The sequence below is a fragment of the Toxoplasma gondii genome, chromosome VI (genome assembly GCF_000006565.2).
Source record: "Toxoplasma gondii ME49 chromosome VI, whole genome shotgun sequence".
In the NCBI taxonomy this organism is placed as follows: domain Eukaryota; phylum Apicomplexa; class Conoidasida; order Eucoccidiorida; family Sarcocystidae; genus Toxoplasma; species Toxoplasma gondii.
Genome location: NC_031473.1, coordinates 2164102 through 2176927, shown reverse-complemented (window position 1 = coordinate 2176927; position 12826 = coordinate 2164102). Strand labels below are relative to the sequence as shown.

The window sequence follows — 12826 nt, the reverse complement described above, 5'->3', positions numbered from 1 at the left end:
AAAGACTCTCTCCTCTCTTCCTTCTGTATTTCCTTCTTTCTTTGCTTCTTCTTTCCCCTTTCTGGCGGTTCGAAATGGACTGTCTCCTGCGTAGCTCCGATTGCTGCGCCCGGGCAGCAGGCGCGCGTTTTGGAAACAAGAGAACTTTCGACGGGAACTGTTTCAGAAGAAACGATAAGCTGCGGACAGCGCGTGGACACCCGGGCGTGCCGCCGCCCCACAGAGTTAGCGGTTGAGGGATGTGGAGGGATCTCCAAATATGTGATAGTTCCGTCAGCCTCAGAGGCGCCTACAAGAAGACCGGTCCACTTAGATATGACGGCGAGAGAAGACTGCGCAAGCGTTTTCGGTCAGTCGATACAGAACCTACATCCTGGCGCGAGGAAGTAAACTCTCGCGTTCTTTCTGGGAGACGGCTCCCGACTGTATTCAAAAGTCCCCCGATCCTCCGCAAAAACCAGCCTCAAGAGCATGCAACGACCGCTGCTCGAGCATGCAGAAACACTTTCGCGGAAGACGGAGAGAAAACGAAGACTGGGCGAAGATGAAAGAACAGGAGATCGATGAGGGAGCAAAGCCGGCAGAGTAGAAGACAGAGAAAGAGAGAGCGAGAAGAGAGACAGAGGGAGAGACGAGAGAAGAAAGAGAGAGAAGGGCCAGAGAAGAGACACACGAGACGCGCGGAAGCGAGGAGACAAAGAGAGAAAGCACGTCGAAGACGAGAGGAAAGAAACCGAGGAGAGGAAACTCGGTGATACAGAGACTGCTTCGTGGTGAGAACCAATTCGTTCGCCACGAGAAACGTTTTTCGCTTCTCGACGTCTCTTCTTTTCAGTTGAAATCGGCTTCCAGCGTCTGTTGCACGGGAACGGCCTTCTGCTTCTCTTTGCGCAGCGCAGGTTTCTGTTCCTCCATTTCCTGAAAACAGACGGGAGAGGTGAAAAACGTCGCCACATGCAATTGAGAGAAGAGGGGGAAGCCTCGACGACTCGCGGCATTCCAGAGAGGCAAAGCCTCGGGAAAGCACAGGACTCACAGACACAGAAGACACAGAAAACGAAAAAGCTGAAAAGGCGTTAACCATCTCGGTTTGCTGTGCGCGGAGACGAATCCAGGAGGAAAGTATTTACGACAGTCGCTCGTCCGCCTCGCACCGTGCGTCTTGCGAACAAAGCGATACGACCTAGAATATATCTAGAGGCCCATACTGTGTTGTGTGTCCGAGAGTGGAAGCAAGAGAGGAAGCATCCAAAAAGATGGAAAAGAGAGAAAAAGCAACGGACGATGCGAAGTGGGTCAGTCTGTCGTCTTCGGCGTCACGTTGTCTCTCGCGCATCTCTGTGTCTCTGTGTGACCCCACCGCTGTCGGACCTTCCTCTGGAGAGAAAGGTAGATACGTTTTCTCCTGATCTCCTCTGCCTGTGTTTCGTAAGTCAAAGCATCTCTCCTTCTTCTCCCCTCCCTTGTGTTCTGCAACATATTTTCTTTCTTTCTCGGTAGGTCTGCTCACCGCGTCTTCGTCCTCTTCGTCGAGCAGACTCGCCGCTGCCTCTGCTTGCGTGACCTTCGCTCGTCTTCTCTCTTCTTCTCTGCGGATTTGTCCCTCGCGCAACAGCAGCTTCTCGTTCTTCTCTAGTTCGCTGTAGTCTTTCTCTTCGTTCCTCTCGCTGGCCGCCAGCATTCGCTGCATGTAAAAACGTTCTTTCCGCGCTTGTTTGATTTCGTCCACTCTCTTCATCGCCTTGATGGTCTTCACGTACAAATCGCGGTCGTAGCGAACCGGTGTGTTGCGCTTCTGCTCAAATTCGAACGTCGCATCCACCGCCAACTCTTTGCCTAAAAAAAGAGAAACGCATGCAGACCAAGGTACACAGAGGAAATCGACTGCAAATATTACGGTGCGCGATGTACGTACACATCTACATACGCACAGATATGCATATATATATATATATATGAACCTGAACTAGATAGAGAGGAAGACAGAAAGAGAGAAACGAGACAGGCACATCGAGGGATAAGACCTCTTCGCTTCCTCTGTCTCTCTGTATTCTTTCTCTCTTCTTCCCCACCTTCTTCTTCTTCTTGATCCCCTAGTGCTCTGTCTCCCACAATCCTCTCTCCGTCCTCTGGTTCGTCCATCTCTCGCAGTTCTTTTCTCTTTATTCAAGTCCACTCTTTGTGCTTCTCCTCTTTGGCGGTATGTCTCTCGTTCCTTCCCTCTTTTCAAAGACTCTCGCTTTCCTCAACTCACCGGCAGCCTTGCGGTACGCCTTGGTCCACTTGAATTTCCTTGGATTGTGCTTCGCCTTGAAATGCTTGTGGCACTTCGACCTGCAAAAGCGGAACATCTTCGCGTCGCTTCTCACAAACACTACCCCATGTCCTGCGAGACATAAAAAACGCAAACTCGCAAAGAGGCGATGAAGCTGTATACGTCTCGACGCGTACCGAACTTCGAGCATGCAGAAATACACGCAGACCCACAAAATGCAACGTATAGAGAATTAAACAGACACGCGACTAAGATCTCTAACTGCATGTGTCAACCAAGCATACGCACAAGCTTAGATGGCCATATATATATATATATATATATACTTATCTCTCTCCACATATAGATCTATTTATACATAGATCTATTTATATATATATATATATATATATATATATGCCAATACAAAACTGTGCAGAGGTCAAATCTGAATAAGCGATGAATACATGGAGACGTGGAAGAGATGGGAGGCAGCACAGGTAGAGTGGGATCATGGGCATGTGAAAACCTAGACCGACAGAAAACAAGTCTTGTTTCAAACGTTCAACAGGCTTGTCACACCCGCAGAAAGAGAGCTTTATAGATGGACAGACACACTCGCTGCGCGCAAAACAGTGCACACAGGGACATACGCTAACATGCATGTATAGGAATGTACGTGGAGCCACATATACAGAGAAACGCATGGACATAGATATATTTATATATATATATATATATTATATACATATATAAATGCGTGTATACAAGTATACGCCTGGCTACATGACCAGAGAGCGAGGAATGCAGACAAATCCAGAGCAAATGCAGAGAGACCAAGAAGAAAACTAAGTAAAGAAAGCAGTAAGAACCGGCACTCAATCTGAGAATCCTCCAGCCACACACAGCCACTGGCGTGATGCTCCCCAGGGGCAGAGGCGGGCAGAGAAAACATGTGAGAAGAAGAGGTGAGCGCAGAGAAAGGAAAGCTTTGGGGATGAATTCATTGCCTTCAGAGAGAGGGCCAGAAAGAGAAAAAGAACGAAGAGAGAAAAGATGAGTTGACGTACCGGGGTAAATGTTAGACGAGCAGAACCAGCATTTTTCAATTCTCATTTTTCCTGAGACGTAGATGTGCTCTGTGTTCTCGTCGGATGTCTGTTGACAGGAGAGAGGCTTTTCATCCGAAAGCGGATCTTGGAAGGGATATTTTCAAACGCGCAATAGCGACAGATCTCCCTCGATTTTCCCGTGAAAAGACCCCCCGCGACACTCAGGCGACTGGAGAGGCGCGTGTCAAGGCAAAATTGCGCGTTTTCTCGAGCGAAACGAGTGGCTGTCCCAGAGTGAAACGAGAACTCTGAAGAACTCGCAAAGAATTTCTGCGAAAGAAGAGAATCAATCGACGAGGTTGAGGCTCTTTTGCGCCGACGACTGCAGAGAGAAAATGCATGCCCCCACAAGGGTCGAGCACTTGCGAGTTGCAGTGGGTTCTCGCGCTTCTCCTTCGCTGAGAGCCTGTCGAACGCGAGACGCAGATATTCACCGCTTCCTCCCTTGCGTAGAAAGAGGAACTCGCCGCGAAGAAATGCACAAAAACGGCTGGCCCACACTGGCAGAGCGACGAGAGCGCGATGCGCGCGGCGCGAAGCAGGTTGAGCCGGCAAGAACAGCGCGAATTCAGCGCGACCTGTGAAGAGCACTCGCGCTAGACACAGGCTGTTTCTTATGGGCAGCAGCCCCCAAGATGTGTAGAAGAAAAGCAGGTTGGGGAAAAGGGGAGAAGAGAAGAAGGAGGAGATTTGCCAAGTCCCGCGTTCGAATCACCGGGGGAAAACAACCGCGAGAACGTCGAGGAATCGCGGAGACAGCGCGAGAAGAGAACGCGAGGGAGGCGCGCGCGAACGCTGAACGGCTGACCGCCGAAAAGGAGGGAGGGTGGACAGACAACTCAGTGTTCGGCCTCTCTTCGCTGGGTCTGCAAGGTCGACAAGATTCACGGAAAAGGTGCAGAAAAACCTTATCTGTTTCTTTCGACTTCTTGGAGCGCCGTCGACTGTCTCTGCCGACGACGCCGCGGGGATGTTCTCACGCGCAAAGTTGGCAGACCCTCCCAACCAGCGCGGAGAGAGCCGCGGAACAGCAAAGCGGCGAAGTCTCTTTTTTTCACAAGACACAAAGCTGCGCGAACGAGTACGCGAATCTCTGCGAGGCTGCGGATTCACTGGGAGTGCTCCAGCTCTCGAAAAAGCTGTTCTGTCGCCGTCAGTTTCCTCTCTGCACTCGTCGACCAGGTTTGTCAGGAAAGTCTGCATCTGCGCGGGAGGCGCCGTTTTTCGCGCGATGCTCGTGGCTTCTCGGACAGTTTCCTCTTCGAAAGTCCTCAAAGTTTCACTATACGCTCCACCCGATTTTGCCTGCTTGCGTCTCACGGTTTTCTGACCGTGCGTCGGGAAAGACTCAAGATTTTGCCCTCGTTCGCCACATACCGCGCCCAACCGGCTCGCGTTCGCGCAGCGAGGGAGGCAACTCACACCAGAACGGCGAAGGAAGGAGAACGCGAAAGAAACGAAACGAACTCTTGTGACGTCGAAAACAATGAATAAAAAACTTCACTCTGCCGACCCACGAGACCGGAAAACAGCCCTATCCCATATATATATATATATATATGTATATATATTCATATATTTATATATATATTCATATACATATATATATATATATATATAGTATAGATGTGAGGATGAATCTGGACAACGTGAAATGGGTATGTGGTTACTGTGACGCATACAAGGCCTTTTTTTCGCATTGTTTATATCTCGGGTGGAAGTTGAAGGCGTGGAGGAGACACACCGCGGCTAACAGAGAGAGGAAGAAGCTGGGGAGAATCACGGAGGAGGCTCTTGATGACGTTCTCTCCTCACCGGTGCATAAATGCTTCGCCTCTATTTCGTCGGTTGTGTAAAAATTCAAAGTGCATTTGGAAGTCGGCTTGGAGTAGAAAACTTATGCGCGCGAACATAACAGCTGAAGCGATAGAGAAGACGCACTTGAAAGACAAGAGTATCTCCCTTCCCCTCGTGTCTCTCTCTTCTCTCCTCCCCTCCTCTCCCGGCTCGACTGCCATACGCTCGCAGAACAGGCACTCGCCTTAGAGATGCTTGGCGTCGTCTCCGGCGGCCGCTTCTTCCTTTATGAGTCAATATCTCAAAGACCCACTGCCGCGATGTCGAGTTCTTCCTCTGCTTCGTCTTCCTCTTCTTCCTCTGCTTCGTCTTCTTCAAATTCCTCTTCTTCCTCTGCTTCTCCTTCGTCTTCCTCTTCTTCCTCTGCTTCTCCTTCGTCTTCCTCTTCTTCCTCTGCTTCTTCTTCTTCTTCATCTTCCTCTTCGTCCTCTGCTTCTTCTTCTTCGTCTTCCTCTGCTTCTTCTTCTTCGTCTTCCTCTTCGTCCTCTGTTTCTTCTTCTTCGTCTTCCTCTGCTTCTTCTTCTTCGTCTTCCTCTGCTTCTTTCCATGCTTCATCTCCCTGCTCTTCTCATCGGCATCCCCGACGGAGACAGTCAGGGACGCCTTCTTCTTCTCTGTGTCTCCTTCCTCGTGCACCTCCGCCGGTTTCTGTGGACCAGACTTGTTCGCGTTCTACGCGATCAGAAACGAACGGATCGCCCCTCCCCGCGTTTCCTCGTCTGCTGTATCTGGCCTCCGAAGCAGGTCCAGGCGCCGTGTCTATCCACCCGGAATCCAGCGCGCAGTTCAGTTCTCCGAGTACAAGGCCGCTGCAGCCTCGCGCATCTCTAAATCAACTTGCAGGGAGGAGTGACGATGGATGTCAAGCGACAGAAGAAGCGAGCAGCGAGAAGGGAGATAGAAGAGAGAAGCAAGAGAGACTCGAGAAGAAACAGAGAGACGAGGAATCGGAGATGGAGGCCCGGAGAAGAGAAAGGCATGGAAAGAATGGAGTCTTCGTCGTCTCTTCCCCTCTCAGCAACGCTCGTTGCTCACCTTCAGGTCAAACGACGACGTCTGCGCTGCGCGTCTCTCCTTTCGCTTCCTCTCCCGACTGTCGTTCCCCGTCCTCTTGCGCGGATGTCTCCACAGATCTCGGCTCCTGGGCGCGCCAGCTGTACGTTCAGCTGGCCGAGGCGGCCCCGCTCGACTCTCTGCCGTCTCCGCTGCAGCGCGCCGGAAGGCTCGTGGATTTCTTTGCCGAGGACGTGGAGTCGGCTTCCCGAGTCGCGACGGAGAAAAAGCGGGAAGGAGGCTCTCCGACAGCCGAAAGAGACGCAGGGGAGCGCGGCAGAGAACGGAGACAGAAGGACAGACCCCCTGCGGAGCAACGGGGAGTCTCTGCAGCTCTCCTCGACACAGTTGAGGACTTGTTTCACCAGCTAGAGAGCGGAAGAAGAAGGTAGGACACAGGGTGTCCGTCTTCGTTTTCAAGTAGAAAAGCCGTTATCTCACTTTTCGTCGTCGTACACGACAACCGGTTTTCCTCGTCTCTCTGGGAGACCGGAAGTTCTGGACCGTCGCCTCTGTTTAGTAGGACAGCTGGTTTGTTGTTTTTCTCCTCGGAAACACTGCTTCGAGTGGAGAAGTGCGTTTTCGTCCGCCTTCGCTCAGTACATCTATTTCACAGTTGCCGTCGTTTTTCCTTCAGTAGAAACGCAGTTTTGTGTGGTTTTCTCTGTCGACATCTCTGCACCTGCCCAGTGGGCCTTAGGGCGGCTGCGGCTCTCGGCCTGTCTCCGAGGAAACGAGAAGAGTCTGACATGTCTACGGCTCTATCGCGAGTATTCGCTTCCCCTATTCCACCGGGTGGCTGCGTTAGGCCTCCACTGCGAGTCCACGCAAAACGTACAGACTTCTAGGCGCCTCGGAGGCTCGCGGCGTCCCTATCTCTCAGGTTGGTTTCTCCTAAGTTTGTTGCTTTCTCTTTTCAGCATTCACTGGGACGAAGAAGACTTCTTCTTTCGGCGAGAGAACGAATGGCGCTCTCAGCAGGAGGCCCTCGCCGCGGCAAGTGTCTGCCAAGAGGAAGAACGACGGAGGCGCAGAGCCACGGAGAGCGCCGCCCAGAAAGTAAAGTTTCAATGTCTCTCGAGCTCGAGTGTTTTTAGCCATGAAGGAAACCTTACAAGGATTAATGGCGTTCGTTTGCGCCGGTCTGTCGATTCGCGGTTGCTTATTGTCGACGCTGACATCCCGCTCGGGGCACAGAGTGCCTCTGGGTAAACATGCAAAAAACAGCTTCTCTGTACCTTTCAGTCGCGACTTCCTTCTCCTCGTAGACAAACCGTGAATTTGTTGTTTCTGCGGTACGTTGCTTGTTGACTCTTTTCTTGTCTCCTCCCTCTCATCTGCTCCTCGACCTCTGCGCGACATGTTCTTCGCTTCTCCCGCGCTCCTCTTTTCTCCTCTCGAGCTCACTCGTCCAGTTCTCTTTTCCTCGCCAGTTATTTCAGTTCTCTCTGATCTTCCTCCGGCGTTCTTGGCTCTTTCTTCCTCCACATCTTACTTCTCTGTACCCCACTCTCATTCCTCTCTCTTCTCCCCCTGTCTCCTCTCTGCCTTCTGTCTCCTGCTTCCATTGCTCTTCGTCCCCTCCGCTTTTCCCCCTTTTTCCAACTCTTTTCTCCTTCTTTTTCTCCCATTGTTTCCAGGCTGCAGAAGCCAGTCACAACGCTCTGCGACGCATGCAGCGGCTGCATGCAGTCGCCGCCGAGAAGAACCGGGTCCTGTCGGGGCTGGTACAGCGCCTCCGGGCGGCTCTGAAGAAGAAGGAACTGCAGTGCGACACGTAAGTTTTGTGAAAAAGATTTTCCGAGACTTCGAGAAAAAACGGACATCCAGGCGTCATGAATCACGAATCCTTGTATGTCAATATATATATATATATAAATGAATATGTAGGTAGCGTCTTCTTTGCATGCACCCACAAGTATACGTAGTGCAGTCTATACGCGTATCGACATTTATGTATCTTTTTTTAATTTGGATGTTTGCTTACATTTATGTTCATGTGTTGTCCGTGTGTATGGATATATGAGTTTGTCATATATATATATATATATATATATATATATATATATATGCATGCATGCACATGCATGTATATGGAAGAGGCATGTTGTACGTTGACGGACAAAGGTTCCCTCGAGGTCCTGTCTTCCATCGCTGTGATGCCGGGTGTATGTGTGGGCCATTCGGGGTGCAGTGTGTGACTTTCTCGCGTTTTGGAAGCCGTGCTTTCTGTGCAGACTTGTTCTCTTCCTTTGTTCGCCGCTGTCGCGAAGTCCGGCAAAGGCAGAAAGCGAAAACGAAGTTTGAATCTCTGTCGTGGCGTAAGAGGACAGACAGAACTCGGCTGATCTCTTTCTTGTCAAAGAGCAACGGGCAAAGGAAGCTGAGCGAAGAAACTGCAGAAATCGGTTCAGTGTAATGTGTATTTTTCGTGGACTCCTCGTGTATGAACACCGCAAGCAGGGCCTCCGTTTCCGTCAATGAGACTGCGAAGTGCCTCGGTTGTTTTTCAGACTGAAAGCCACTCTTCAAAAGGTTTTGCCGATGTCTTCTCAACAACGCGCTCGCTATATCACTCCGAGTTTCAAAATCACCGCGCCTCTCTGTCGCCGTGCTTCCGGTCCACATCCTTTTTATCCAGATCTTCCACCCCGTTCCTCCCGTTCATCATCTATCACAAAGAACGTTGACCCGACATCAATTCCGTCTCCGACTTCTCTGTCAACGTCTCCTTCGTCTCCGTTTCCTTCTTCTTCTCCCGTCCCTGCCTCTCCTTCTGTGTCTCTGTCGGTGCCGGGGCGCGCGTCTGTGTCGTCTGTTGCCCGTTGCGGAGGAAGAGCTGCGTCGCCGAGGAGAGACGAGGAAAGGGAAGTAGAGAGAATTCGTGGCTTGCAAGAGGCTCTGGAGTTCTGTTTTCTTCGAGAGACTGATCTCCTCCGCTGCTCGCGTGAACAACGCGACCTGGTCAACGCACTCGAGGCCGAAGTTTTGGAGTTGAAAGCGAAGCTGGAAGCGAGTGAGGAGCGAAGGAAGAAAGAAGCACAAACAGCGAACGCCCAGAAAGTCCACAAGGTGCCGACGGTGGAGAGCGAAGAAGCAGCGACGCATGCCGAGAAACAGAGTCTGTGCTCGCATGTGGTTGTAGAGAAGAGAGTGCCTGCTGCGAGAGGGGATGTGCCTCAAGGAAAAACAGAAGCCATCAACGCGTCTGTCGATAGCGACAGAGAATCTTCATCATCTCCACCTGCTTCTTCTCCACCTTCTGCGCACCGTGGGTCACTTGCAGATTTGGTGTCGACCGCGGATGTGAAGAGAGTCGCGGAGCATTTACCGAGGGGAGAAGAGACCGCTAGAGCGGCTGAGGAGGGCGGAGGTGATTTTCCGGAGAGTGAAACCAGCACACGGTGCAGGAGTCGACTTGGAAGTGCAACGACGCCTTCTACTTTTTTTCATGAGACGGTGAAGAACGCAGAAGGTCGAAGAGCGGCTCTCGGTTCTTCGAGTCTCGAGTCCCGGGCGAGAAGAAGTCTAGGCGAGGAGGCAGAACTCGAGAGCGGCAACGCAGCGAAAAACGGGCAAGGGGAGGCGCGTTTCGATGCTGGTTTCGTCAGAGTTCGGGGAGAGAGAAACTCGGAGGCGCTGCACGCAGAGCAGAGCAGGGAAACGGGGGATGGACGAGTCGAGCCGCAGCGCCATCGGGGAGAGAAGGCGCCAGCGCCCGAGGGAAGGCGGAAGAAGAGAGACGCGGATGCAGAGCGTCAGGGAGTGGCTTTCGCGAGCTTCGGGGTCTTTGAGGAGAGCGCGGAAAGCAGCTGTGGAGAAGAACAAGGGAGGGACCAGCGCGAGAGCTCAGACCTGGTGGTGAATCGTCGTTACGACGGTGTCTGTTCTCATCTGAAGGCGACAGCGGAAGAACACAAACGAAAGCCGAGTCGAACAATCTCGTCCACAAGGGGATGTGAAGAAGCGGCTGGGTTTTGCCAGTCCTCTTGCGAGTTCAATCTTCCTTCTTCCTCGCGTACGTCTCCCTGTTCCTTCCAACCTTCGCCAGCAGACGCTGCGTCTCTTGGCAAAGCAGCACAGGCCCCTCAGTGTCAACACTCTGTAGAGACAGAGAAAAGAAAAGACAAGACAGAGAGGCCAAGAGAAGGACGAGAGACGCGGAGGGAAGAAGGTGGTAGGAGGAGAGAAGAAAAAGAAGCCTACGACGCGGCCAAGCATGAGCCTCTTTTTGCTTCCCTTGACGATGTTGCGGTTTCAAGGAAAAGAAGCAACTCGAGAATGCATGCATTTCTCTCTCCAGAACCTCCTGCACTCTGGATAGGTCGAGAGTCAGGCCCTTCATCATCTCAGGGAGACGGCGTCGCTTGTCCGGACTTGTGTAACTCCTACATTCCTCCAGCAGTTCACGAAAGCACCTGGCGTCAAGAGTATCGACAATCGCCTAGGATTTCACGGGCTTCGAAACTGGAGAGTTCTGTCTCAAGACAAGAGAACCTCTTGTCAAAACAGGAAAGCTCTTTGTCAAACCGTGAGAGTGAAGTCCTTCATCTTCTGGCGTCGGGGTGTCTTCCTGCTCGCGTTCACAGGAAGGCTTCTTTCCTCCGTTCGAATCCAACTGTCAGAGTGGAAGAGCTGCGACATCGAGGACGTGGTTCTTCTCAGTCGCTTGACTTTCCAGAAGCCTTTTCTGACAGACGAACCGAGGTTGGTGCTCCCATGGGGGAGTTTCTCTCACCTCGGCAGACAACGGGAAGACAGCAAACGCTAGAGGCAGCCCCCGCGCTGACCGCTGTGTTCAGGGCATCTGACAGCTCGGATTTTCTCTGGACTTTCTCGGGACTGGATGGCGACAAATCGCCGAGTCCATTCAGAAAAAGGGACAAGGGCAAACTGCATGCACTCAGCTTCGTACCGTCTCCTGCTCCCATCCCCGTCTCGCCGTTCAGCAAAGCCGGCAGCAGGGGTCCTAGTCCCTCCAGTAGTGCGGGGGCGAGGTGGAGTGGTGTCAGTCCTTTCTGCGCCAGCAGCAGCTCTGGAAGCGATCTAGGATTTCGTTGAGAGGGGTGAAAGTGTGTGATTCGACGGTTGATTAAGGCGAATTCAAGGGGAAAGAGGAAGACCGTTTGTCGCTTCAAGTAGAGAAGGGGGAAACGGGAAGGGGCGTGATAACCTAGCGACGGGCGTTGAAAGTGAGGGAAAGAATGTCATTTTTTCGTCAGAAACAAGGTTCCAAATAGTATGCCTCTGAGTGCTTGACTTCAAGGGAAGGCTCCGAGTGTCGATCCTGTTAAATCTGCGTCTCACATTCACCTTTTTTGCACTAGAAGAGGCTGGGATCTTTCAGTCATCGTAGAAGGAGCAAAGTAGTTTTGGTGCATGGGATTTTTTGCGGGCGAAGTATCTCGTCAACATGCAGCACTTGTCAAATTTTCTTGTGAAACAGGGAACTTTGCTTTGAAGCGTGTTGAGGTTCCAAATTAGTGGTTGTCGCATGCGAAAGCAGCAGAGACAACAGCAGTGAAGATGTGAGTCATCCTGTTATTTCAACTAACCAGCATATCTGCGGAATAGACACACTGTGTTTTGCACGTTCTCTACTAACGCACATTCGAACATCCACATGTTCTGTCGGACCTCAGAGACTGGCATTTTCCTGGGCATGCAGAAAGGCAGCTGGACGCTTGATTTACACGCAGTAGTCTGGAGGAAAAAAGCACACTGGTCCCCTCAAACGGTTGGGTTCTTCGAACACATACTGGCTTTTACTGGGTTACAGAGCATCCTGTAGACAAACTATGGGTGAGAGGAGACAGTCATGACCCAGTCTGGACGCTTTTTAACGGGTAGAGTGAATCGCGAGGGCATCTGCGAGACCTGCACCCAGCAACGTTGACGCTGTCGTGATGCTTCGTTTCTGATTGGTGTGGCTCGTTGAAATTCTCCTCAGAACATCTTCTGTGTTTCGTGTGTGCTGCGTGTGACAAATATGACAACTGATGACCTTCAGAAGCAGCTAACCTGCACGAAATGCGAGATTCCGTACCGAGCGCGAAGCGGCGGAACACCCCCGCCTGCCTCTCAGTCCTTCACGGTTGCTGTGAAAGATCGACGGCGCTCGTATTGCTCGATACACACAGTTCGTGATGCTGGTGCGAGAAGTCTGCGGTGTGTTGTAGCGAGGATTCGATTCGGTGTAGACTGACAGGACAATGATTGTGCTCTGTACCTATGATTCACGCAGCGTTCACTTGTTCGCAGTTGCCGCGCTTTGGGTTGAACGCTAAACCGGAAACAGCCGTTTCGCGAACCTGGAACATCCCCTCCACAAACGAATGGTCAGCGCCTTCGTTCGAGGAAGGCGTGTCACAAATTACAGAAAGATCGGTAGAGGAGCGGGTTTCGACCTTCGGGTGATAGCCAGTTCGTTTCGACCACGATGAGCAAGACACAGTCTGGGACCCCCAGCCTTGCACACCGTAAGAGGCGTGCGCGGGCAAAGAGGTCCTTTCCAATTTGGGTTTTGTCGGATTCCTGGAGTTTAATGAGC

At 51.8% G+C, this 12826-nt stretch overlaps 2 protein-coding genes across 2 annotated transcripts; one reads left to right on the top strand and one right to left on the bottom strand.

The window, feature by feature from the left end:
- Positions 1-136: 136 nt before the first annotated feature.
- RPL24E (ribosomal protein RPL24e) lies at positions 137-3854 on the bottom strand. Its single transcript, XM_002366747.1, has 4 exons — positions 3325-3854; positions 2255-2386; positions 1511-1836; positions 137-918 (listed from the first exon to the last, which is right to left on the bottom strand). The coding sequence occupies exons 1-4, from the start codon at positions 3368-3370 to the stop codon at positions 832-834; spliced, it is 591 nt and encodes a 196-aa protein (XP_002366788.1). The 5' UTR covers positions 3371-3854; the 3' UTR covers positions 137-831.
- A 1375-nt stretch (positions 3855-5229) lies between these two features.
- TGME49_242670 (hypothetical protein) lies at positions 5230-11699 on the top strand. Its single transcript, XM_018780652.1, has 4 exons — positions 5230-6664; positions 7197-7335; positions 7917-8053; positions 8790-11699. The coding sequence occupies exons 1-4, from the start codon at positions 5415-5417 to the stop codon at positions 11335-11337; spliced, it is 4074 nt and encodes a 1357-aa protein (XP_018637489.1). The 5' UTR covers positions 5230-5414; the 3' UTR covers positions 11338-11699.
- The last annotated feature ends 1127 nt before the right edge of the window (positions 11700-12826 follow it).

Bases quoted from the DNA above. Each gene is read 5' to 3' on its own strand.
- RPL24E (XM_002366747.1), bottom strand. From the start codon at position 3,370: ATGAGAATTGAAAAATGCTGGTTCTGCTCGTCTAACATTTACCCCG. The intron at 2,387-3,324 runs GTACGTCAACTC...TATGTCTCGCAG, and splicing joins CTCGTCTAACATTTACCCCG to GACATGGGGTAGTGTTTGTG. The intron at 1,837-2,254 runs GTGAGTTGAGGA...CTCTTTTTTTAG, and splicing joins GGCGTACCGCAAGGCTGCCG to GCAAAGAGTTGGCGGTGGAT.
- TGME49_242670 (XM_018780652.1), top strand. From the start codon at position 5,415: ATGCTTGGCGTCGTCTCCGGCGGCCGCTTCTTCCTTTATGAGTCAATA. The intron at 7,336-7,916 runs GTAAAGTTTCAA...CATTGTTTCCAG, and splicing joins CGGAGAGCGCCGCCCAGAAA to GCTGCAGAAGCCAGTCACAA. The intron at 8,054-8,789 runs GTAAGTTTTGTG...GTTGTTTTTCAG, and splicing joins AAGGAACTGCAGTGCGACAC to ACTGAAAGCCACTCTTCAAA.